The 27,611-nt window shown below is 35.6% G+C and overlaps 1 protein-coding gene across 3 annotated transcripts in view; it reads left to right on the forward strand.

Annotated features, from left to right (window-relative positions):
• SLC9A9 (solute carrier family 9 member A9) overlaps positions 1-27,611 on the forward strand; it is a 210,725-nt gene that overhangs the window by 87,617 nt on the left and 95,497 nt on the right. For all 3 annotated transcript variants that reach the window (XM_026855025.1, XM_026855026.1, XM_026855027.1), the window contains one exon: positions 7,796-7,884. In XM_026855025.1, coding sequence (XP_026710826.1) covers positions 7,796-7,884 — 89 coding nt within the window. The remainder of the gene's footprint in view (positions 1-7,795; positions 7,885-27,611) is intronic.

Below are 27,611 nucleotides of genomic sequence, written 5' to 3' on the forward strand. Positions count from 1 at the left end.
TTCATCTTCTCTCAGACTCCTCTGAAACAGCTCCAACTTCCCTCCTTTCAAAATATGACTTTAAACATCCAGTGCAGCAGGAGAATTACTGCATTGGTTAAGAAACTTTCCGCTGACTTAGGTTCTGTTGCCGGCATAGATTTCAGAGGTGAATTCTGATTTCTCATACCCATTTGAATGAAATCTGTGTAAAACGCAGTTATTATATGGGCATGTTATGTACAAAGCATATTATGTTGCAGAAGGTGTTGGGATCCCAGGGAAAAAGTCAGTCATCTGTCAGAACACACTCAGCTCTTAATCCATTATCTATCATTTCCAGTCTTTCCCAGCTTACTTGCTTTGCCCTTTGTCTGTCTTAATGCATACATCAGTCAAGTACATCTATCCTACATCATTAGCATTAAAGAGAGCATCAAAATCATGCAATGACACTGCTGGACCACTCCATTCAATGAACTAAACTGCTAGTTTGAAGTCTTTGACTTCAGTAGACTTGCCTCAAAAGTTAACTCAATCCATTGTACATTTACACCTATATTCATCTTCACTTTCCTTGGGTATTGTGTCTCCTCTGTTCATTCATTCTAAATGAACCTCGGAGGATTAGCACTAGACATCAGTATTTCCCAGTAGCTATTAAGTAATGTAATTGCAAAATAATTTTATTCATATAATGCTTTTTACACTAGTTCTTCAATCACTATGAGCCTTTTAAAATCTAATATTGAAATATGTCATAATTTATAAATAACGTGCGATACTGATTTTGTGTAGGTATAGTAGATAATAGAGCTCACTTGTTCAGCTTGCAGGTTTTTTTAAAGAAAATGTAAATGGAGAGTAGCACAGGTCAACATTTTATAATTTTTTTTCCTCTACCTCAAGATACATAACACAATATATGGGCCTGACCCTGGTTGAAAAATAGATGTGATCAAACCAGCAAATCTAAATAATCTGGGATGACTACACAATTATTGTTATGCTGATAACTGTAAATTATAAATCAGTGTTATAGTTATTAATCTTGTAAAATATATCATCAAGCTGTGACATGTGCATGATAAATTGATTCTTAAACTGTAGAATCACTTTCTGATTTGCCCTGAAGTATATCAGTCCTGACTGCTGAGCAAAGATGTAATAGAGAATTATAGTAAGGTCAGTGTTAATATAGTTGCTTTCATTTTCAAATTTCATTACAGAGTATTTACTAGTAGGCTATTAAAAAAATCATTAAAAATTAAATACTTGTCAAAATAAATGAGGAAAGTACATTTTGCATTTATTAACTGCTTGTTCTCTTGCTTTTTAATTAACAAAATTTGCTAGTTCTTAAATGATCTCTCAGTCATTAGTCTGTGAAAGATTCCATGATGTATATGGGCATTTAATGTTCACCTCAGTTAGACCCTCTCTATCTACAGCTGTATGAACTAAGTAGATATTCAAATAAAGAGATTAATATACCTGCAAAAATGCACACAAACATGTGTATGTGAATTCATTTGCACATATGCATTCAATTAACACATACTTCAAAGTCATACAGAATTTATCAGTGTAAAAGAATCAAAATTACAGCAAATCGCCTCTGATTTTTACATGCCAAAGACCTGTGCTATAAAGCTAAGACAATGCATCTTGAAGGAAAAAATGTTGGAGGGGGTCATCTTTGTTCCTTTACGGGTTTTCAGAACCCAGCCCAAAATTACTGGATCATTATAAAGAAAATATCTTGCGATAATAAATTACTGCTGCTTCCTTACCCTGAGCAATTGTTGTCTGAACATTTCATATGTCTGACACCTGCCTTATTCAAGGGCTCACAGGAGAGAACAGTCTACCTGGTGAGAAAGCTTTTCCTCCAAAAATAAATAAGCAGTTTATTATGACTGATGTACCCAGGACAAGTCCAAAAATCTGGTCTCTCACTGAGACACTTCTGTGCTACCTTTCTATTTAGCACATAGTAAGAACAAATGCCACCAACTTCTAGTTCTTTTAGTACTGACCACAAAGTTCATTTATTCTTGTGGTTGTTCACTGTTCCTGTCCATTTGCTGTAATTTTTATTAGATCCGTCATCTATCTCATTGCTTTTATAAAATCTTGTGACCAGTTCTTTAATCAGAAGGGATCTACCCACCAAAACATTTCTTGAGCACTGTGAGCACAATGCAGGTTGGTACGTGATTGGCTTTAGTTCACTGAGCTGACATTTTTCTATAAAAGGAAGTTATTCTAAGCTTTAGATTCTAAACTTTATGGTTTTCTTTGCTTTATTCATAAGTATTGTGCCATGTTGTGTCATGCAGAGTAGGCAGACTCCCCCCAGTAATGAGGGAGAAAGGATATCTTGGCTTCTAGGTCAAAAGGAAAGAGATCTTCACTCTCTTAAGCTGTAGTTCTGCCACTCCTAGGAAAAAAAATTTGGGTCTAATTAGGAAAACAGGCTCTTAATAGATATGAAGATGGCATTTGCACTGCTGTGCAGAGATGGATGGCAACTGTGATAGTTTGCTACAAATCACTAATCCATTACTTGGCTGTAGGACTTCATAAACGGCTCTGGATGATCTATGTACTATTCTAAGATGGGGAATTGTTCTAGACATACTTTGGTGACCTATAAGCCAGATGCGATACTCTGTGCAGATTCAGTTACCCATTCACCCTTTCAACGGCAGCACTTGACCAGACTATGCACACACTCGGGTCAGTGCTTGGGCCGAGCGCATTTAGGTCCTGTTCTAGGTACAGCCTTTTAAGACAGTAAGGGAAGAAGAGAAAGGTGATTGCTTTTAGAGAAAAGTACACATTCCAGCACGGCATTAGGCTGAGATCAATGATCAGTTGCATAAAATGGGAATAGTGGAGTCTTATTACTATTGAATAGGTTCAGGATAAACAGGGTAAGCACTCAGCATGTCTAGAATAAAACCTGCTATGTCTCACCATAGGAGTTCTAATCTGAATTGAATTCAGCAATTCATTTGGAGTTACAAAAGTACAAGACTGAAGCAGATCTCAGCTGAAGCAGCCAGGTGCAATACCAATGATAAATCCTCAGATGAGGGACTAAAAAATTCCCTCAGCTCTGTCCTTTGTTGCTTTCTGACACTTCAACATAAAATCAACCTCAGACAACTCCAGAGATGAAAGCTTCATGAACAAAGCACCAGCCTTCGTTCGACATTGGTGCAGGTCTGGTGAAAGAGGCCTTAAATCTTTGCTTTAGTATCAAGAAAATTATTAGTCACCTTCATACTCTCAGCGAAAACAGACTGAATAGGGATATTGTTGCTACTGGGTTTATAGCCTCATTACTGCAACTATTTGATGCAGAAGACAGTGCCTCATTTCCTACCACTCACATTTTCTGTCTGCACTGGGATGTGCCCAGTAGGTGCTGTGGAAATATTCTGCCATAAATAAGACTCCAAAGTAAATGCTATCTGATTTAAATAATTTCTCTATTACCTAGTCCTCATTGTTCTCTTTTCCACAGTTTCACTGCCTTGATAATAGACCAGTTCCTGTTGCTTGTTTTACTGTGGAATTTGCAGTAGCTTGTGCATCATTAGAGAGGCATCACTGAAGCTCTGGAATGTTTCAAAACTGGGATTAAAATCAAATAGTTTACCTATAGATCTTTTCAAATGAAGTTACACGTTTTATCCACTCCCTTGTTTCCCCAGAAGGTAGAGGTTTGGGGTGTTTTTTTCTAAATTCCTTTTTTACCACTAGAAGACCTGACAGCTAGAGACATAATGTCAGTTTTATTCTCTCAGATTAGAAAAATCTGAAGTTTAATTTGTGGCCAGTCGCTTCCAGGTTTGCAATAAAAGCACACTGCACATGCTGCCTTTCTCTGACAAAAGAAGACTTTTTCCCCCTGTTTTTCTCTTAGCACCAGATATTGAAAAGCAAGAGTCCACTTCCTTTTGCATATTTTTGAAATGATCCAAAAAAATATTTTTGTCTTTCAGTGACAATAAGAATTATTTTTAGATTAACACTTCTAAATTAATGCTCACACTATCAGCAAAATATTTCAGATGTTACTCCTTTATCCTCTATTATCTTTTGATACTGCTAGCTTTTGTCTTAACAATTTCAACTACAAGTATTCAGCAAAACTAATGTAAGAATAAAGTTTTCTAATTCTCTTAACAGATAACAAGCTACCACTATTTCTCTGTTATATAAGGAGAAAAAAAACCAACAGTTAAAATGGTAGAATTTCATTTCCAATAAAACCTCTTCAAAGAGGCCAAGCTGCAGCTGAAAGTTTACTAGTGACTATAGACATTTTACTGTGATGTTTCTCATTTTTTATATTAAGTGAAAAATTTCTGTAACTTTATTAATAAACATAGACAGCTGTATTGCATATAACAACTGATGACCCATTTCAACTCCCAACCTTCCTGTTTAGGTTAGTGTTTTGTTCAGCAATTGTCATACTATGTATCTCCATAATTGCAAAATTTGCCACTTAAAAATGAAACAATGCAATGGCACTGAAAAAGTGAGGTGAATCTCCAAAATCATGACATTTATACACTGAGCACTAAGGACCATCTCACTTCCTCTGCCTCCCTGCATCTAATACTTTTTATTTACAATTCCAGTATTATGATATTGGTCTTACCTGTTTCTCTGAGAAAGAAAGCCTGCAAAAATTTAACAACCTAATTATTTATGTGCATACACAGTTCATGCAGTATTTTGCTGCTCAGCTAACTTCAAAATTCAGCATTAATAGTCTTACAAAGACATCCAGATTGCTTTTTCCTTCTAACTGAAAAGTTCTGTTTGCCCCTTTCAGTACTTCTCTTTGCTTTGTAGTTGCATTAACATGTAATTGGTCATTACTCTTAAGTAATCATTTTTATGGAAATGCATTACAAACAATTTTCTCCAAGCCTTTTAATGAACCATTCATTGCGAGAGGCATGGCTGGTACATATTAAGCCTTCAATTGTAGCAATTGAAATATTCCACTGCATTCCCCCAGTCTTCTCTGGAAACAGGGTATCTGGTTTCTACACTTTCATAATTGCATGGTTAAAATCATTTATTCCTATTGTAAAATCAGATTTAGGCCATTTTATTCCTCATGTCATTCAGTTCTCCCACTACCCATAATTAACAGTTTCTTAGCAATCAAAAAACATTTTGTAATCATAGTTGAATTTAATAGTCAATTTTTAAAATGCAAGACGGCATGATGGTGATTCATGTAGAAAAAAGTGAATCAGAAACTCTTATCTCCATTTCTGTTACAGAGCCTGGAGCTAGTGATACTTAGCAACATTACTGATTGGCTAGATTTTTTAACTGAAATTTTATTGTTTGAGCATCTCATTGCATATTATTAATGCCTTGAGAATTTTTAAACACCCCAGATCAGTTCTGCACAATCAAAAACAGTTACTGAGAAAAAAGACTTAGACACATTTAAGAGAATAATTTGACCTAACAAAAACATGAACTTCCTGGAATGTATTTTTAGGCAGTAACAATAATCTCACTACTCCCCACATTTTGAAGAAAAGTCTTAGCATAGTTAGAAAAGAATAAATATCAAAACAGACATAAAATAAATATTTAAAACCAAAGAAACAGCAGTTAAAGCAAAGTGGAATTTCTCTTGACTACAAAGACTGTGTCCTGTAGAAGCAGTACAGATAAATTTGCAATATAAAGAGAACCCAGAAAGAAAGAAAATGTCCACAGTGGTTTGTAGGAAAAAAGATTCACTTTCTCATTTTCTTTCTGATGGCAGTTATCCCTTGTGCCAAATTAATCTCGGAATTTTTTACTCCATACTTTTTCTTCCATCAAATGCTTATTACAGCCAGGCCTCAGTTCCTCTCAGAAACAAGAGGGGCTTACAAGTAAAAAAAGTTGGATTTGGTTGGACAACATTTTCACAGTTAACAATCCAAAGAGAGTCAGAAACTTGAGAAAGACATGGTAAGGTAATAAGTTTAGCTGGTATGTGACAATGTGCTCTTCCCACACACTCACACTCACTCAGATGAAATAGTTTCAGCATTGTCTAAATTTTTACATTGCCATGTTTCCTTATCCACACCATGCTTTAGGGGAAGGAGATATTTCACCTACCTCCAGGGCTGTGGAAGCCTGACCTGCTTCTATTAATACTTTTTCAGTAGGAGATTGTTTTATATTGGGTTTGCCATGCTAAAGCCTGCAGCGCTGTGCATTCTGCCCCCTTACTGAGCCTCTTATTGCTGGCCGTTGTAAATTCAGGAGTAAACATCCTAGAGAAGATAGAGGAAGCCTTATCCCGTTTCAAATTCAGGACTGAAAGTACAAGCTGGGATTACTTTCACAATTCCACTTCAAGCTCTTTGCTTCCAGTAGAACTGGTTTATATGTTTCACTGTATGTTAGTCTAACCCAGTAAATGCCTAGAAGGCTGCTGCACAGACACCCTGCAAGGATGGCTATTGCCTAAACCTGGACAGGTATTCTTTTGCTTGCTTTGTTGCCTCAATGTGTTTCCTTGTGTTATTTCAGTATATGTGAGCAGCCTGTGAGCTAAAAATTACCTAACAATTTGCAGAGCAGCCCATGAGGAATCAGAACTAAAATGCTAATTAGAGCATGCTGTAGCTCTTAGACAGGAGACAGTGGGTAGAAGGGCTGAAAGGCACAAGAACTAAAGCAGTGTGGAGTCTATGGTGGAAAACTGCCTGTATGTGGACCCCCGAGACCACAGGCATGTGGTGACCACATTGCAGGGTGGCTTTGTGCAAAACCGGTTGTTGCTCATGTGGTGTGCATCTAGAAACGCAGCAGAACTTGCACGTTCCACACGCTTCAGGAAGTGTGAGGGGAGGTTTTCAGGGGAATGATGATCAGAACGGACATGAACAAGCCCTGAGCTGTTGCATAATAAATTATCTATGTAGACATGCCCCAAGTTTAAGAAAAGCACAGAGCTTTCTTCCTCCATGAGCTTTTACATATGACTACTGGTGGACAGTTATTTTTGGTTTTCCATTTTCTCCCTGGGTGTTCCTCCCTGTGTTCCTTCTGCTTTATCGGTGTGCAGAGCTGACAGGAAATTGCAGTTGCAATCTTATCAGCTACTTTAATTATAATACTGCATTACAGTGACTATATCCAATGATTCTGGTGAGCTAGGAAATATAATTACTTGCCACATGGCTACAGTCGTTGACCTAGTCATTCTGGACAACGCAGCTTGCACCTGCCAGAGCATCACTTTTAAGCAACGTGCTACTGTCACCTTGCACACTGTTACACGCTGATTATGCTAATGCTAACAATCAAGCACAGACTGAAAAGACTTTCCCCTGTTGCAGTTATTCAGTACCAAGTGTTCTCAAACCATTTAAATGTAATAAAATTATTTTTTTCCTTTCCAGTTCAGTTTCTGCCAAAATAGTCTGAAGTCCTTCATATTACAATTATGTTATCCTTGCCTTACTGTCAGTCAGATTATGGTCAAATGTTACCACGTATTAATTCAAACAAATTTTCTACACTTTGGGGCCAAATATACAACAGCGGTAATGCTATGAATGCATGATGGACCAGGTAGAAGATTCAAGACTTTTATTTAGCAAAGAAAAATAATGCTAGTTTGTTTGAAAGATGCTCTTATAAAACAAATCTTAAAGTTATTTTGTTATAAAATGCTGTTGACAGTCTAATTAGCTTTTTTACACAGCCTTTTGACAAAGCTAAGAAAACAGAAGCAGCTAACTGTTTTTTCTTTGAATTTCAGGTATTGTTGCAGTCCTTTTCTGTGGAGTCACACAGGCCCATTATACCTACAACAATCTGTCACCAGATTCCAAAATGAGAACTAAACAGGTAGGGCTTGGAAATAACTGACTTTGTGTCTTCAACTGGTGTAAGGAATGGCCAGAGGTACTGCAATATAGCTGGATGGGATTTCATTAATGCAGAGGCTTATGTCTTCATTAGGGGAAAGACTGGAGATTTTGCTAGGAAGACAATAACAATCCTCTGGATAAGCAAAAAATGTAAGAATCTGTTCTTCCCAAGAGACCTGAAATGTCAGTCAGGGAGAAGAAGGGTAAGGAGATAGCAGTTTACGCTAACTTCATACAGAAATGCTATGAAGTTAAGGCAATCAAAGAGTTCTGGTAAATAAGAGAGAAGTGGTCTAAGAGAATGGATCCATGTGGATTTTTGCAAAGGGACTGTGTAAACTGCAGTATGAATCACAGACTTGAGCAATGATGTTTCATTTCTGCCTCATTAAAAGTCTGACAAAATTAGAAAGATAGTGATTTTTCTTGCATTATGTTAGAGTTTAGAGACAAGAGAAATCTGGACATCTGTTTTTTGTTTGAACAGGTGACTAGTACAACTTTAATTCTGTTTTAAAACTTGGGGATGTTCTCAGTACTAGATATATGGCATGGCAATGTTCAAATACTTTTCAGCACAAGGAGTAATTCTAGACTACCTTACCACTATCCCGTGAGTAGCCATTTAAATGCAGTTTTCTTCCCTTTTAATGTTGACTCATATGTCCCAAAAACCCCAGGTTGTAGAAAATCTATCTCCTAGAACAAAAGGGAAACATATGGTCAAAGACTATAATTTTCATGATTCAGTCTGGTACCTTTTTCAGCAGTTCCTCTGTTTTAAGCATTGGGAATTTTATGTAGAAAAATCTCGACTCTTGCACATCTCAATTGAATCAAAAATCCAATTTTCTATCCAAAAAGTTTGATAGAAAAAACACTGGCCACAGTATCAGTTCAACTGTCAGACTCTCTTAGATTTTAAATCACAAAAAAATTCCTGGTCAGTACTTCCAGAATAAAGTCTTAGCTACTGAATAGGATAAGTCTTCTCATAGCATTTCTTCATACCAGCAGAGACTGATGCTTTCAAAAAGTATTCCATCAGAGAAGAGAACCTTTCACTGATAACTGTATCATAAGGGAGTAACATTTATAGCCACTATAGAATTGTTTCTATTTACAGAAATACTGAATTGCATATGCCATTACTACTCTCGCATACAACTCTTACATTTTGAATACAAGGCTTTTTCAGGGATACATCTGCATGATTTAGTGATGCATAGCCTCAGAGAGAGAAAAAGACAGGCCAAGGTATTTTTGATTATATATGAACCTTTTTCAACTACAGAATTAACTAACATTTATTTTAAATGCATACTGGGTTTGTTCATGTTTACTCTTTTGTTCCCTCCCATTCAACAGTTCAAAAGAAAATAGTGAAAATAAACTGAATTTACCCTTGAACACATGGAAAAGGGATTATGTTTCTCTATGGAGCTATGAGTTTTATGCACCCCTTCTATTCTGTTTTTCTCTTACCCCATAAGCTCTTAATCCTCATCCTCCCTTACGATATGGTTCAAAAATTGTTGTTAAATTCCTTTGAATTCTTCTAATTTATTTTCTAATCCAAAGATTACCCTTTCATATGCAGCTGTTTCAGCGAGACCTCTACTGCCTCTTCTTTCTATCCCCCCAAGAATTCTCTTCAAGCAAATTTACTAAGCCACACACTTGGCATTCTCATAATCGTATATGACTTCAGTGCATTTTAAATTAATATTGTTGCTCAGACAGACAGCTTCACTTCCAATCTAACTCTTTTTTGTTACTCATTACTGGCCAAAATCAAGAGCTTTTCAGTTCATTTATAGAAATTTTCTAAAGCAGTCTCTTTTGTTGCTATATGACAAATCTTTCAATAAGGACTGGTGAACTGTATTGCACACTGACAAAACAGTTGAGTTAAAGCTGAAGCTAAAGCTAACAAAACCCCTGGAAATTAGATTTAAAGCTGTAAATCAGATTGTGAAATTGTGTCATCTGTTTTTAAACAAATGCTTTATCTCTGCTGCTTTGCATAATTTTCTTTACATTTTTACTGGCTGTAAAATTTCATAGCTTGATGGTAAAATTCAGTATACAATGATAGTGGTGGTATATCTGGCCATGATGTCGAGTTCTGCATTTCTCATAATACCTCATCATTTACTCTAAAAATAAGTAAGAAAAAAAAAGATCGGTATGATTTATTTTTTTTTTAGATATTGATATAAAATTAAAATTTATCTACAGTTCTTAAATGAAAATTTAAGAACCTCTATTAAGAATGCCTGTTAAAAGATGCCATGTAATTATTAGTCCCCATGTATTCTATATTATCCAGCCAATCACTGTTTAACAGTCCATGAAAGAGAAATATTAGATTTCAAGCACCTGAAACTTATATAATCTGAAAGTATAAAGTAACACAAATCTTGTCATAAACAATGGATTATTTTGACACTCTCATAAGAAAAGGAAGATAACAAAGATTTAGTGAAAATGAAGGCTTTAGAGAGTTTTCATTCAATCCAATTATCCCAGTTCTCACTAAACATTCTGTGTGGTTTTATTGCTTGTTTTTAATATGAATGATGTTTTATGGCAGTATTTTTAGGTCATCATCACTGACCTATGATCATAGTGATTTTAACATTAAAATTGACATTGTTATTCGTGGCAACAAGGTTAGGTCAAACAGAGTGCTTCTGAGTTTCATACATTTAAAGTTTAATTTATCCAATATATCTTTAGTGAAGGAGAAGATGAAACTGCAAGGACCTGATCGAAAGCTATTTGATTCTGTGCAGCTTTCTGTAGAATTATTTACAACTGCTAGCATAACCTCAACGTTATAGTACAGGCACACAACAGTTGCTCCTAAATCTTGGGACATTATAGTTCAGATTTTACGTTACATTCTTCAGATGTACAGTTGGGTTGGGTTGATTTGCTCAGCTACAATTAGATCAGTGGCTGGGCAGGGTGTTGCTAGATAGATAGAAATTACTGGTTCATTGAACACAGGCAGACTGTAAATCCCTACAGATCAGCTCTTAGAAAGGGATGCATGGACAATACTGTTTTCTACAGGGAGAGAAGACATTTCTTCCTCCTTTTTTCTCTCTGCCCTCTCTGTTTCACTCAAATGCCAAGCTAAGACCAGCATAGTTTTCTAGTGGTGGAGTATTAAGAAAGGCTTCTCACTTTCTCTAATGGCTATAAATGTTATTCATCATACTTATGAGTTACATTATATGGTTACATTCCTTTGACTCCAGGGAATAGCCACAACAAACAGACAGGGGAACAGGTCAATACCTCTCTTTGGTTAGGTGCACAAGGGTATGCAGAATTCCACTATCAGGCAAAATACAGCGCCAGCAGGTTATAAATTCTGCAAAGAAATTTTGAAATGCATCTCCTATGGAAGTAGAGCCAGGGAATTACTAGAAGGCACAGGAAAGCATGTCAAGCCAGCAAGGGGGTACATCACACACTGCCATTCATTCCACCAATCTAACCCCTGTTTGCATAGTCACCTCTGAAAGCTTTGCGTGTAAAAAGCTCCTGAGGGCTTCTTTCTCAAATTCCGTGTAATAGCCTTTCTAACCACATTACAAGTTAAACAGTTACTCACATTTTTTGCTGATCCTGATAGCAAACCCATTAGAGAACACCTGCCTTATAGACTAAAGCTACTGGACTGATTGTTCAGCTGCACCGGGCGTGCAGTATGCACAAGATGTCGCATTAAGATTTCAGCAGCCCTTCACCTCCAAGGTTTTTACACAAGCTTGAGAATAGGGTAAAGGTTAAACAAGAGAATTCAGTGCTGCATAACTTCTAAGTAACTTTACCAAAGCATGTAGTCTTACTAGGACTGCTTAATCAAATTAACTTGCACTGGAGGACTGAAAGTTCAGACCGGTCTTTGGGCTTTGTTCACTGATGGAGACAGTACTGATTGCTTCAAATTTTAATCTCCAGACTATAAAGCAGATACGATTATCTCTGATAATTAAAAGTCATCACTTTGCAGAGGAACAGCTAATATCTCCTGGAAATCCCTTGAAAATACATTAAGTTTTCAAAACTTGCTTAGCTCATTTATGATATAGCTATACATTTTCCAACAAAGAAACAGGCTAGCAATTAATCAGCTGATTGCTGGATCATAAATTGAGCTGTATTCCAAAGACAATTTGGTGTAAAAGGATTGTATTTATAAGCATATCAATTTATTGTTAATTAATTATATTAATTGAATAGACTGGCAAAACATTCATGAAACATATATTTTAATTCCTCAAAACCTGTAAATGAAATCATTATAGTCTCTTGACCCTGATATATCATCAAATAGCCTCAATATGGACTTCAGACGATGCTGTTCCATCCATAATTATAGACTCACTTCTGAAGCAAATCAAAACCCAAGAGTATAACTTAAAAATTATGCAATGGAGATGTCCAAATCTACTGAAAGAGGGAAAAAAAAAAATCAGTGAATCAAAGGAGCGTTTCTGAACAGTATTAGACAATGTTTAGTAAAAAGAGCATTGTAGGACTAAAGGCAAAGCGGTGGCTGAAGTCAGTTTTTGGCTCACTATAGCCAAATGAAGCACAATCACTGTGATCTAGTCATTCTACTGCTTTTCTGCTGGCCTAAAGATCTTGTAAAGAAGTTACAAGCAGACCTACACTCAGAATTAAAACAAAAAATTTCCTTTCTCTAGATACTTGATACAATGACTATCTTATAGGATTCTTCAGTCAGTTATCTTTTCATAAGAAAAGAAACAATGTGCTGCAAATTCTGCTCCAGGTGCAGAATGATTTCTTACAAGTTTGTTATTAAAATCACATGCCAGCAACTGCAGCCACTGTATTTATCTTTCTGTGAGAGAAGGGGAGTGGCTGAGTAGAGACTGCTGTGTACTATTACTGCCAAATTTGTGTCAATCTGCTGTTTGTGAAGGGTCCCACTCCAGATACCTAGCACTCACATTGAATTTGGGAGAAGGAGCCCTCTAAAATCAGAGGAAGCAACAGCACTAAATGAAATGGGTTTAGTGCCCTTATCTTGAACCCTTCACAGGCACACACAGGACACGTGTGTGCCCTGTGGCTTTGGTCCTGCTATTTGTATGAGTGTTTAAGAGACCAAACAGAGCTGTGCTTATTTTTGAGGCACATAGCCTATATTAATTTATCTCTAGTTGATGTCTACTATTTTCTGTTATCAGACATTGGATTGTTTAGAGATAATTAGCTTACACTTCTAGGAAGAAAAGGCCACAGAAATGTCAGGATATAATGGCTCTTTCAATTCAGTCTCTTGACTTTTAAAAATTTTGAGTATTTCTAGACTGAGGAAAACTCTACTTGCAGCAAAATGTCCTTAATAATTAGCAAGCAGCAACCACCACAAAACATAATTCTCATCCTTTTGAAATGAGCAGCCTAATTGGTAGCTGTTGTGATTTGTTCAGGAACTCTACTTAGGAAAAAAATGACCTTTAAGGCACTGCAAGAGGTCAGATGTTTCTACATAAATGACTGGCAGAGACAAAGACTGAAAGTTATCTTTCAAACAAGATTACCACCAATACCAGATTCTAATCCTTTTTGCATATGTGCTGTGCAGGAGGAATCTGTTCTTCCAGCATGCCACAATCAGAGTGCCTGCAGGAAAATTTCATACCACAATGGGCTTTTTTCATTATCTTTTGAGATATATAGCACCATTATCTGTCTGATATAAGATAACATATTTGATGGCTAATAGTCTTTCTGAGGATAAACTGGAAATTCTTTTTAAGACTGGCACTCTTCAAAATGTGTACAAGAGGTCCTTGCCTAAAGGACGCAATGAAGTCCAAGTTCCTAGTTAGCATTAAACATGTTGCATGCATGAAGTTCTTCCATTTAAAGTGCAAACTGCACATAAAAGTCAGCACTGATGGGCACTGTCTCCTGTCTGATAGTTCCCTTTCTAGAGCTGAACAAAAAAACCCTAACTTTCTCCTTGAACCCCTGCAAGTTCAAACTCAAAAGAGATAAAGACTAGGGCTTCAGGCAGTGCTGCTCAGGAAAGAGTCCAGGAGACCAATTTACCATGGTTGATAGAACAGTCTGAAGAAGCATCTACTTCTGGTAACAACAATAAGAAACTAAAATAGCATTTGGAAAGATTTATTTGTATTGGAATAGTATTAGGATAGTTTTGCCCTTGTTTTAGCCAGTTTTGCTTGAAGTAAACACTGGAAAAGAGTTAATTAGGGAAAACGTTTTTTTTTTTTTTTTTTTTTTTTTTTTTTTGACACAAGGCCTATAGCAAAACCTTTGTTTTGCAGCTGCTCAAAATGATCAGGGAGGACAGAGAAATGTCCCTTTTTCTTTCTGAGAGAAGAAAATAATAAAACATAAAAAGGTTGTGAAGAATGGCTTATGCTGTATTTAGCATATAGCTTGTTAAGAGTAGATACCTGAAATTGTAGGTAGAAATTTCTGCTTTGAGATGCCTAACTTATATTGAAAGCAACAGAAATCACAGTCTTAGACCCTTTTAAAAGTCCAGAAGCACACATGTCTCTACATTAGCTATCATTACAGCTCTAGCCTAAGTATCCTGAAGAGAAGCAACCCCTCATTCTTGTCCTGCACTTTCCCGTATAACTTCCAGTTTTCCCTCCTGAGGCACTAGTGAGCTCCAGCTGCATCCCAGGCTGCTGGCTAAACCCTGTATTCCTGAACTGGACCATCGTAGCTCGCTAACTCAATGCATCTCTACAGAGCCACTGGGTTTGTTACAAACAGGCTGCCCTCATTTATAAATTGCCTTCTTATCTCTAATTGAATATGCACCACATGCGTAGTGCTTGTAATAATTATTACCTTGAAAATGGATTGCAATTGACAGGAAGTGTACAATGAATCCCAGTTCTCTACACAGCTATTTTCTGTGTTTAGCAGAAAGAGCTGAAGATTGGAAACATGCCAGGTGCATTGTTTGACCAGATGCACCATAAGATCTTATGGAACCCTGTAGAATAGTATAATGCTATAAAGAAAACTAAAGCTGCTTACTGTATGGGTTTAACAAGAAAAATCATAACACAAGAAAATCTTGATTTCTGCAAAAGGAATTATACTACCATGTCTTTCAATCTGAATTTCTTAACAAAATCCCTCATTATCTGACTGATGTTCCTGATTACTTAACCATGCTAAAAGAATGTTAATCTGCAGTCTCTTTAAGTGCAGCTCCCCTTAAATTTATGTGGAAATGCTCCTTATGTGGTAATTGTTTCTTCTCTTTTAGCCCTGAGCTACATGATGGATGGTAAACAGCTAGGAAACACTGCCACAAATAAACGGATAACAGTAGACTTTATAACTATGATATATCAGTAATTAGATGCATCATTTATGATTTATATAATAAATTAGCTACTATTCCATCCATAATACTGAAAATATTAGGTGTCCACAATAGAAAAATCTTATTATTCAGTTCTGTATTTCATTCTTTTATCTCCATTTTCCTTGGGTTTGCATACCTGCTTCAGTGATTCCTGAACTGAGAATGTGCAGATTTATTCTGGCCTCATTAGTCCCCATCAAAGCATATGTGTCTCTGCCATCAGCATTTTGTAAGGAATACTATACTCTAGGATCTTACACACACCCCCCCCTTGTGAATAAAAATAGTATTTTGGACCTATGAAAAAGAGAACTACCCTTGAAAAACAAAACCAAACAACTTTCCTTCATTTTGCTTAAGCTTAGAACTGGAAAATAGACATGCTTCAGTGTAATTCATACCCTGAAGAAATCCAGAACTGTAGCAAAAGCAATATTTCTAGACAGAAGCTCATCTTGTTGAAAAACTGTCATTTTTGATGCTGGTAGGCTAAGGAGCATAATGCAAGAGCAAACTAGTTTCCAAATGGCTTCATTAAAGTTTTTACAATCTGTTTAAACATTAAACATTTTCTTTAAATATTAATAAAGTTCTTTGATTGTTAAGGTTATAGTTTACTCTTTACAGAACAGTAGCAGATGCCAGCAGTTAGCTAACATGTACTGACTGGAATTAAAATCTATAGGCCAAAATCTCATTGGCATATGGAGAAATATGTAATGAAATTCCAAACTGGGACACATGCTGCAGTTTCTTTGAAAGGTGCCCTGAATCACAGATGAGACTGTCTTCATCTGTGCAGTGGAGTCAAACTGTATGGGGCTGTGTAAGCTACTGCAGAATCAAAAAGCTGGTTTATATAACTATGCAGATCATGTTATTGTGTCTCACTCTTCGCACAAGAGGTTTGAAGAGTGACCTCTGAAGCGTTTCTTCTTAGTGTGGGTAGCTAGGCATTTTTCCCTAGTTTTTAAGTCTGAAAACATCCAGCCTTGTTCCCCACCTCTCTAATGCATATCTGGTGCCATGAGAGAACTTCCTCTAAGTATGCAGACTGGCAAATCAAGTTCCTTCCTAATTACTGCCACCCTCTTCATCACTGAAACTGTGAAATGCACAGGGAGAAAAAGCAAACCAAAATCAACCTAATCCTGTGCTCAGAACATATTCTCTTGCATCATCACCATGGAGAGCTGAAACAGAGCAGAGTGCAGTTTAACATCACATACTTAGAGTATATATGGTTACCTTTAGTTTAAATTATATCTTATTCAGTTTCACATTTTGTAGAAGTTGACAATTACAATGATCCCTTAAACATGTAGTCAGTCACAACTCTCTCATCTGAGAACTTTTGACAGAGATTAGAAAATAAAGGTAAGAGTCTTCATTTAAGCCTTTCTTCATTTTTCATACAGGTAAACTCATTTAATAGTTTTATGTCATGAATCAAAGGCCTTGACTTTAATGAGATTCGGCTAATGCTATAAATTAAGAGGTTCCAAATATCATGATAAGTAAAACCACTCAGATTCTTTCTTAAAATATAGTTATGTCCTAATGGTAATAATCTTCTCTAAGTTTGTCTGAAATACTGACACTTCACAGCATTGTGTTAGGCGATTTTAGTACAGGATTTATCAATAAATTCTCCGATTATGAAATGAACCTCTAGTAAGCATCATCTGTTTTGTATTTATATGCATAATACATTATACTGCTAAACTGGAATGAAGCAAAATTATTAAGCATACAGGTTTACATAGTTTTTGATGTTGAGTATATTATTAATATGTTCCTTTGCTGTCTTATATTTGCATGAGTATGTGTCTCTTACTGCAAGGACATTGTGTTTGGTAAAGAAATTAAGATAGCTATGTATGGCACGGTTAGATAGGTTACATTGTGATCTTTATAGAGCATCAAGCATTTTGTCACAAATGTGCACAGACCTCACTGAAAGAAGCCCGTGTGGTCTGGGAGCTCGCAGTTTTACTGACGTTTTGAGGCTTCTGCTTCCCCTGCAAACGGCAATGCTTTTGCCTTGCCCAGAGAATCTTGGGGCAATGGAAGGCCTTAAGGAATCTGAGCTATTGTGTGATTTCTGACATAACCAAACTACTGTTGTCAAATAATTTCTGAACTGTTTTGTTTATCTCTCTTTTTTAACTTATACGACTCTTGCATGACTGCTGCTCCCTCACAACTCTTTCTAGGGATATCATCTGCAAAATTCCATATCAGCTAAAAAAAAAAAAATCACAAAAGCCTCAGTTAAAACTTTTTAGAAGTATGTAGCTAACAATAAATTCTCACACAATACTCACTTAAATACATGTAAATAAGGCACTATAATAGTCTAAAGCACTTGCCAACATCCCATCTTTACAGTGACTGCACAGCTGTGTTTCCATTACACGATTAATGGATTTTCTACCTTCAAAATAGACATTTGTACAAATACTAAACAGCTGACTATAACTCATCTCTTTCTCCTGGTGCCATGGAAATAATTAAAAGCTAAAAACCCCTTTTGTCAAAATCTTTCACATTAAATGTCTAAATAACGATCATGATTCAAATAAGGGCCCTGTCTTTCCACACGTTTTGGTACCTACTTTCATTCACCTAAAACAATGAAAATAGCATGCAAGTTGGAGCATCTGTTTCAAGCTACTGACTTTTAATTCTGCTTCACTCACAGTAATTTAGGGGGGGTGTTGACCCTCCCCATTTGTCTCCGGTTAACTTGAGAGGAGTTCTGAGTGTTTGAGAATTTGAACATACTTTCAGCATCCTCAGAAGAACATGCTTATGTAGTGACTAATACTTTTCTTGAAAACGCATTTCTCTGTATGAGGTGCCAGATGACACTTCCCCAGTCCACCCACTTTCTGCTTTTCTACAGATCAGGAGTTATTTTTAATGTGCATTGAAGAATGACTAGCTGTATATTTTCACTACAAATATTTAATTTCATATAAAATATAGTGTCCTGAGGTTACAGATTTAAGTATATTTGAAGGTGGATCTTAGTTTAGGATTTTTAATCTTCACATGTTTTCCTTTGCCTTTTTTTTTTTTTTTTTTTTTTTTTTTGGCTGATATCAGTTGTGGGATTAGTGAAACATCAGCAACTTAGTAGACCTGAGAACACTGGAAATCTCTACAATACTTTCTCTAATGGCTGTTGATTTCAGCCGGAATCACATTATAGGGAGATGCAAACCTGCCCCGTTTAAATGAATTATGAAACTGTCATTTAAATAGCCATGGGCCCACTTTGGGTTTCTGTACATTTACTTTGAAGGCAAGATTTCACTTTTCAGTCTTTGTACCCTAACACATCCAACTTCTGTAGCTTTTATAGTTTTGACATTAATGATCTTTACCCTGTTTGTGCTTAATACTACATATTCATCTCCACTGGCCTTTACTATATTATTATATTATATTATTATATTTACTATATTATTATATTATATTATTAGTGTATGCAGACACGTACACACATGTATACATATACAGCCTGTGCTATTTAAAGGACACATAAAAACAGCACTTTCCTCTAATTTTCTCCAATTATCCTTCCTCTGAAATTTTTTGATGTATTTCATAGATACAAGTGCAGGGTATTAGGCAGCCCTTCACCACAGGCAATTATTTACCCACAGCAGAAGTACCAAGGATGCAACCACTTCGACGCTAACCTGTATTCAGTGGCAGCTTTCTTGTGCTTTATCGACAAGATGGGCCTTTGTACAGCTTTCTAAAAGTATGCCACCAGCAAGTATCTGACATTTCCTGTATTTAAGAAACTGGACCTTTCACACTTAATGTTTAAGCAAATCATATTCTATGCCTCATTTATGTCACCTCCTTACAGACTGCACTCTAGATTATATCTTCAAGTGTAGAAGACTGTTAGATGAGAAAAGTCATGTACTCTAATACTTAAGAAAAAAATGTGACACACAATGCATAGTTGCTATTCACATTTCTCTGTCTTTTTGTCCAAATGAATCATCAATTCTTGAATAGTAGCCTACATCAAGAGGTAAGGAAGCTGTTTAAAGATGATTGGAGAAATGAAACAAAAGAATTCCACCAATTCCCATCCTAAACATATAAGAGCGGATGTGTGAACCTACTAATGCAGTATCCTGCTTCAGAAACTAGTACTTGAATCTGAAGAGTAATTATAAATAATACTGCCAAATATAACTATAGGGTATCATTCTGCCAAGGTAGTGTAGTTAAAAGTTGGGCTTATCAGTAGCCTTATAATAAACCAGTATATATATGGAAAGTGCTAAACAAATAACTGTGGCAAAGAAAGAAGATATTTAGTAAATACTCTTTTATCTTAGATTAGGCACCAAATAAAAACAAAATACCATGTCATCAGAAAAACACATGCAAATGCTGCTACTGTTTTCTGGATTAAGGTAAAATAGAGTCTTTCCTGATTTATAGTTCTACGGTATTTTTACAAACAGTAAAGGGAAACATCAGTATGGGTAGGTAGAAGCTGCAATATAATTTCTATAAAACAGATGCAAAGAGAAAATATTTGTCCTGTAGTGTGTTGGATTTGCAGTGAAATGGAAATCTTATAGTCATGAACATCAGATAATTTTTTGCAGTCTTAATTCTTGCTGGAAAGCATGAAGAAAAGAGACCACAGACTTCATAAGAATCATTTTTTTTTTACTTCCTGATAGGTTAAAGGTCCTCATATCTGTTAGTAGTTCCTAATATGTCAAAGACTAACTGAATTTCTTTCCAACATCCAAAACTTGGAAAGGAAGGAAATTGTTTTTATGAACTCACTTCAAGAATTAATATTAGAGAGTATTTCCTCTCAGCAAATTGAAACGGAATAAATTGCATTTGTCCTCCTTAGAAATTGAATTGATCGCTTGAGGTTAGGACTGTGATGGCAAGTCACAGAAAAAAAAAACACTCGAGAAGGATGAAAAGAGGAAGATGAGATTGATTTTATGTTTTACTTCTGAAAAATCAGCAGCAGTTCCTCTAATTCTAACATAAATGCAGAAACACAAAAGATATATTGGTTCATTGCAATTTTAAAGACAATTGGGTTACATAGATGACATTACTATTTTTCTTTGACCAGAAGTCATGTTTTAAAGCCTCTAAGTCTCCCTTGTTAGCTGAAATTGTCTTTGGCAAAGCCACAAATTCGTTCTTTCTTTTGTTTATTTTCTTAACCATTGTTCTATATAGCTCTTAACTGTCAGCGCATAATGTCCCTGATTCCACCTGGCTGGTGATTTACTGCCCCAGAAAGATGCCTTCCAAGAAAGTATCTTTCAAGTTGTTCAGAATAGGGCAGAAACTTAAGCTTCATTTCAACTGATTATTATTATTATTATTATTATTATTATTATTATTATTATTATTATTATTATTATTATTTTGCAGCCTTTTTTTTTTAATTCTTTTTCTCTACACAGAGTTTATTCTCCGATTTCAGCTTTATAAGAATACTAGCTTAATCCTAGACCGCACAGGCTGTTCATAGCCTCTTCATTTTCCATTACCATAATTATCCCTCTATCAGCAAATGGAACAGCCATCCATGTTCCCAAAAATTTCCAAACATCCCTAAACACAGTGATTCTAGTACCACCATTAATTACTGATCAGTCAGAAATTCTTTACATCCGTTCAAACGATTTTTCAGCTACACTCTGTTATTGCCCATCTTGAACAGAACCCCTCCTGAATACAGAGTAGTAAGTACATTACTGCTGAAGTAAATGTAGAGAGCTTTAACTGCAGTAATCCCTGAGCACATTATCTTGATACAACAGAGCACTGATGATTCCTCCTTCCTTCGTGCCTGCAACATCTCAGTTCAGAAATTTAAGGTAAATAAACCCTGTGAAAATGGTTGTTTCTGGTTTGTGAACCAAGTAACAACACAGATGACAAGCTGTAAGAACAACAGCACCATCCTCGCTGTTTTGGTGATACCTTCCATTAAGGTGTAATTCTTGGGTTATTTTTAGGTGCAACTTAATAATGCCTGATGTGTAATAGCAGAAGTTGGTTTTGCTGCAGGAAAGGGAGATAGTGATCAAAAAAGGTTCCCTCTCTTACAAGCTGATCCATGTTTAAAAAACAAAACCAAAACCAAACCCAACAAAGTTTGCAGAAACCGCCTTTCCTAGGCAATTTAGCAAGACTAATGATAGAATAATTAATTTTTCTACAGCTAGATGCAGTCTATTGAAGGCAACATATAAATTATCATGAGGCTCTGAATCTGATTATACTACCACAAGTGTAAACCAAAGTTTCTACTGCTCTCCATGCCTTAACACATTTAAGAAATGAGCATACCGAGTCTAAGATTATTAACTTGTCAATTAAATGATAAAAACAAATAATAAAGTTCTTTCTGAGGGTTAATTTGAATCCTGTAATTAATGATGTTGACAGGTTCATTGTAAATACAAACCAAACTAAGCTTCCATTCACCTCTGAGGTCAAACCATCTTGGAAGTTTTGATTTCTTTAAGTCTTTACTTTTTAAATCATTCTCCCTCCAATTTTCATTGCCTCAAGTAGATTACAAGAAAAAGACTCTAATTTACCTGCCCAATGTTTCACATTTTTGGTTTAAACTTTTGACCAGCAAAGCCATTCAAGATTTATGGCATTTTTAATAATAGAAAAGGTTTGCCTTGAAGTCTGTGACCAACATTTTTCCTTTACCGTTGCTAGTCAGAAATGTATTCTGTGCTAGTAGTTTATCCAGCTTCTCACAAGCTGAATTTTGGTAGTGGTGTGTAGATTATGCCAAGAAAGAATAATCCATACTGTGTAAATGCAAAATATTGCTGGCCTTTCCTCTCCCTCAGTGTTGCTGTCTTCTTTATTTCTTTTTCCTTTTATTTTCCCAGTTCTTCCTCAGGCCTTACGAATCTTATAAACCTCCCAGCTCTATAGGGAAATAGAAAGTTATTGCGTGCCTTCCATAAATCTGTAGGGGTGAAATTCATTGAATGCAGTAGCAAAGCCTACTGATAAAAAAAGACCAGAATTTTGCCCCAGGATGTAAAAGATCTTGTAAGAATCTGTCTTTGCTACTGTGTTTTTAAGTTTACAGGCAAATATGCTAGGATATCAAAATTAGTACCATAAAAAAAGTTTTGAGTTTGAATTTGAGTTACTTTTGCTGATTCTTTCATCTAAGCATGTTATTCCAGAAATGAGCATTATACCACTATGCTCTGAACATTCATTATAGCTGTATAAAGGATTTCAGGCAAGATATTCAAATTTGAACCTCCTTTTTCTGATTTGGAAACCTCTAATCAAAAAAGAAATATTAAATAAAACAATTAGGCTATAATAAAGGCTTCTACAATCTCAGAAAAATAATGATAGTCTGAATTCTCACTGCATTTTAATTCAAAATAGTTAGGAAAAAGCGATTTTCATCAACTATTGATTTATCAATATCCTTGACTTCATGGAACATTTTTGATAGCTGTGTTCTAATTAAATAGCATTATGCAAATATAATAAAATTTATAACCATCACTTAACATTGACTGCTTGGGATTTTAATAGCTCTCCATCACCTTCAAATCTCTTTTAAAAATTATAATCAGTTTTACATCCAAGCTTCAGGCTGCTGTTGGACTGCTGAAACTCCCTATTTTGATGTCATGCAAGTATATATTGTTAAGATGTAACCCCTAGACAGGTGGCATTCCTTCATGTTGCTAGCAAAATCAATGCAACTAGAGAAGGCTTGCAGGTACCTTTAAGAGGTGGATGACATTCCTTCAGCAGGTATTAAATCAAGTGAAATAATGAAGTATTGCCATCAGTGAGTGAAGTTCACTGAATTTTGCTGGCAATAAGTTCTGGATGTAATTCAGCTTTTACCTAATACCCTCATATTAGCATTATTCCCTTAAGATGACAGAATTCTATTTGTAATTCTGTCCTTACCCAGTATTCTCATACTAACTTTATTCCCTTGAGATTAAAAATGTTGTCTAAAATATTAGGATTTGAGGAATCTTACATTTTGCATCTCCCCAAGCACAAGCCGACTGTGGCACAGAACGTGTTCATTTTCTCCTTTTGATGCTCCTTTAAAGAATTCTATTTTCATTGCAGCCGAGATTGGAATTATTGTGTCCCATCTTCCAGGTGCACTAATTACTTACCTAGATAACCTCTCTAATACTCTGTGAAAATTTAAGTAGTTCTCTAAAATGGATCAAGTTGTAAAACCCGTTTTGGCATAGCTTGTTTCTCTAATTAGCTTGAACTTAACTGTGGGGATGGAGGGAAGGAAGCGGCAGAAAAAAAGAAAGCACTTTCCTTATCTCACTCAAAAGATAGAACTAATACAGTTTTTATATCATATAAAATTTTTCACTTGAGTTAAAATAAAACATGGGAATCAGATAAACTTAGTAGTTACAGCAAGGTTTAAGGTGTAGATAACCTGGACTGATTCCTTCCTCTGCCAGTGAGAACTGAACTGCAAGCAGCACTTTCCAGAAGAATGTCCCAGCTTAAAGCTGATTTTTTCCACATCACTCTTAGTACTTACAATAGCTGAAAGTAATGGAAAAACTAAGCATTTTTGGTGAATGATGTGGTTTTAAATATATAAATATCATACCAATTTTAATAGACATTTTTTAATATAAATCTTTTGTAATATCCACTTTTTACAGATGAAATAACCAAAGCAAAGCAAATACCCATTCCAGTATCTCACTGAGCTAAACATCTCAACCAAGTGCCTGGATTGGTTCTGAACCAGTGTCTGCAATTAATACTCTACCCCGCAATGTGTTGACACTGGTGATTTATTACAGCTCTTACTTAAAAGCTATAAGCAGACTTACAGATTTGTAGAGGAGTAAAAATGGCACATTACAAATCAGGTTTTTTTAGTTTTATACTTAAAAGATGTCTTACTACTGTGTATATTAAAATGGTTTCTAGTATAATTTTCTGGTAGTCTTGGGGAAGCTAATGGCAGCATATGAGCAGTTTAATGCCAATTTAATTTAGAGTTGAAAGAGGCCAGTTGTTTGTGCAGGAGGCAAGGGAAGGGAATTCATGGTTATAGACAAAATAATTCCAAGGACTCAATATCTAGGATTCTAATCCTAAATATTTTTTTTATTTTTTTTTTTTTAATGCAAGTAATCCCACATACAAGTACATATATTACAAATAAGGAAAATTTTTGTGTGGCATTGAAGCAGACCATGGACCATAGCATAGACCTGGAATATGGCTACTCAGACAAAAAAGGATGCTTTTTTAGAGACTAGTATGTGTGGTGCAACTCTTCTTGGAACATCTTGGGCGTCCCAGGAAATTATAAATTCCAGATGGAAACCTCTTCCTCCTATTCCGCTTCTCGTGAAAAGGTCCTGACATCTCATCTTTAAAATAATGACAGAAACGTTTGTGTGAAAGGCATGACAATTTAGGAAAATGCTTCTATAGAAGCTGTTCCTTAATATCATTTTTAAAAGATCTCTTTAGAATAAATGGTTATATTCTGACAGGATTTATGCTGCACAGTGCTGACAGTTAAGTGCTTAATGGAGTATCTCCATGGGTTCTGTATTACTGTTGAATAAAACACAGAAGTTGAAGAAACACTAAATAAAACACTATGCTGAATACAGGAATAAAAGGAAGTCTGGAGGACAGTGGATAAGTTTCTTGTTACACCTACAGGCATCATGTTCCAGGAAGAGGCATTCAGATATCACTTCTTTTATGACAGTAACTAGTTCTGCAGCAGCTAATACTTTTGATTTTTTTTTAACTCAGGGTGAGAAATTTGAATAGGTTACAATTCACGAATAAATGTGTCATATGAGTGATATACTTCATGGGGAAATATAGGGCATACAGAAGATTCTGAATGAAGTTAACGAGCTGGTTTTACCATTCTACAGAGCTGAATCTTTCAGAAGAGACCGTATCATGGCTGTGTGTGGAATAGGAAGGAGTCTATTCTGAATAGCTATTGAAATAGCACCTGGATTTTTGCTATACGAAGGAAGAAAACTAGTTTGGATTTAATCTTCTAGCAAGTATGCAGTGCTCTGATAGTGGAAGACCAAAATACGAAGGAACTATTGATAAGAGAGGGAGAAAAACCAGCACAGATCCGCACCAAAATTTACAGGGAAAAAAAAAAAAAAAAAGGGATTTGGATTGCATTTGCTGTTGCAAACAAACCAGTTGATATCCAGCAATATGATTCAAGAACTGCAACAGATTACAGTGTTGCATGTATCTGACAGATGATGGGGCTAAGTAGTAATACACACACTGTAAATACAGGCTCAAAAAATTAATAGGCCTATGCTGGTGGCACAGGAAACACTGACCCAGTGAGCGTAGAGAGTATATATTGTTTATGTTGATTGGAAACACATAGTCAAGAATTACAGATTTTTCTTTTTAAGAATCACTTACTGAATTGACTCTTCAGGTCTGAAGCTGCATTGAAGTAGGAAGAAACAGGATGCATGTAGCCAGAAAAGGAGGTAAAGTTAACAGGGAGATGTAGAAGATGCACTAAACTGAATTTACAAGAAATACATAAAGACTGCATCTTGACCAGATTGCTGGGAGGCAAGGGGTGAGAAATTTAAAAGCAGTAATGTCATGAAGGCACTTCAGGCAAGAGTAAAAGTTTGAATTTAATGTTGAAGAAAGAATATACAGCAAAAGCAATGATATAGGAAAATCTGTTTTTCTTCCAAAAATATGTCAACAGAACTTTGGAAAATTTAAGAAAGGAACTTCAGTTTTAGAAGCTGTGTTTCTAAAATACATCAGTAGCAGATGTACTTTACATTTCTTTAAGTCTTGAATTAGATTTTGTAAATTAAGAGTGAAATATCATTCAACTTTAAAATCTCAGGAGCACTTTTATCCCAGCAACCTAAACATGCATATTCCTCGTAGCAGTACCCTTCCCTCAAAAGATTTATATATATACACAAATATATGTTTTTATATATACAGATTCTGTCATGACATTCCTGATACATTGTTTAAAGCATTAGAAAAATGTCTCAAGTGACATTCCCACTAAGAAGTGGGATCATGATTGCACCCAAAATGGAAATACAAAGATTTGTCATAATAATTCCTATGGGTTGCAAGATCCCGTACTTCGAGTGTTTTTGACAGCTGGTTTCTCTCATTTAAACTTAATTTAAATAATTTAAGTTTACAAACATACAAATATTTCTTATGATTGTTTTCATGCTGTTCAGCACTGCAGCATAAATGGGGGCTATGGAATGTGTGCTTGGGCTAATTAATGGTGCTGCCATGAGGTCTGAAGTATCTTTCCATATACTACTGGGTTTTATGCCATTTTGCCTCTGAAATTTGTTAAAAATAATGATTCTGACAGCTCTCATTTTTGCTTTATTAGATCTTAGTGACTATCATTGGATATTTATTTTTATTTAAGCCCATTGAAGATGAATAAAATATCTCCACAGTAACATTCCAAATAGTGATGTATGGCTGCTTGTAGACAGATTGACAAACTTCGGCCCTAATTTTGCATCAGGATTTGTTAGCATAGTCTCCTGAGCCCAAAAATTACTTCAGAAGTAAAAAGACCTCGTCTTCTCTCCTCTGTAGTTATTTGGCAGCAAGGATTGATTTTTTTTCCAGATGTGGATAAAGATGAAAATTTATTTTATTAGCTTTTTATCTAAATCAGCTGCAAATGCAATCAAGAACATCCCCTCAAGGCAAATAAATATTTTCATTTTGTTTGTTTTTTTCAAAGAAGAAATCCTTACCATAATTATGTATTTTAGGCTTATTTTATATTGTGTTTAAATGATAACTTAAATAGTTTGGTTTGAAATTAATAGTTTATATTGATGTCCGTAAAGCTCAATAAAATTTTTCATCTGCAAGATAATATTAATGGTAATTTAAAAAAAAAAAAAAAAAAGTGTTATATTTTAAAAGCAGAGGATCTTAAAACTCCATTTAGAATTTTTTTTTTCTCTTGGCATTACTGTACCCATACCCAGTACTGTATTATGCATAGCCACTTGTGGAATCAGGAGCCATTTCCCAGGCTCACCTGTGTAAAAATGAGTGAAGTTGAATTCCCTCAGCTTCCTTCCAGCTTGCATTGAAGCTTGTATAACTAACTTGCTGTTTATGTATTTAATCAGTTGTCTATGTCAAACTTTCATACAAAAATCAGAGAAAAA

Source organism: Athene cunicularia (assembly GCF_003259725.1).
Source record: "Athene cunicularia isolate RWA chromosome 9 unlocalized genomic scaffold, athCun1 chr9_part1, whole genome shotgun sequence".
NCBI classification, from domain to species: Eukaryota; Metazoa; Chordata; class Aves; order Strigiformes; family Strigidae; genus Athene; species Athene cunicularia.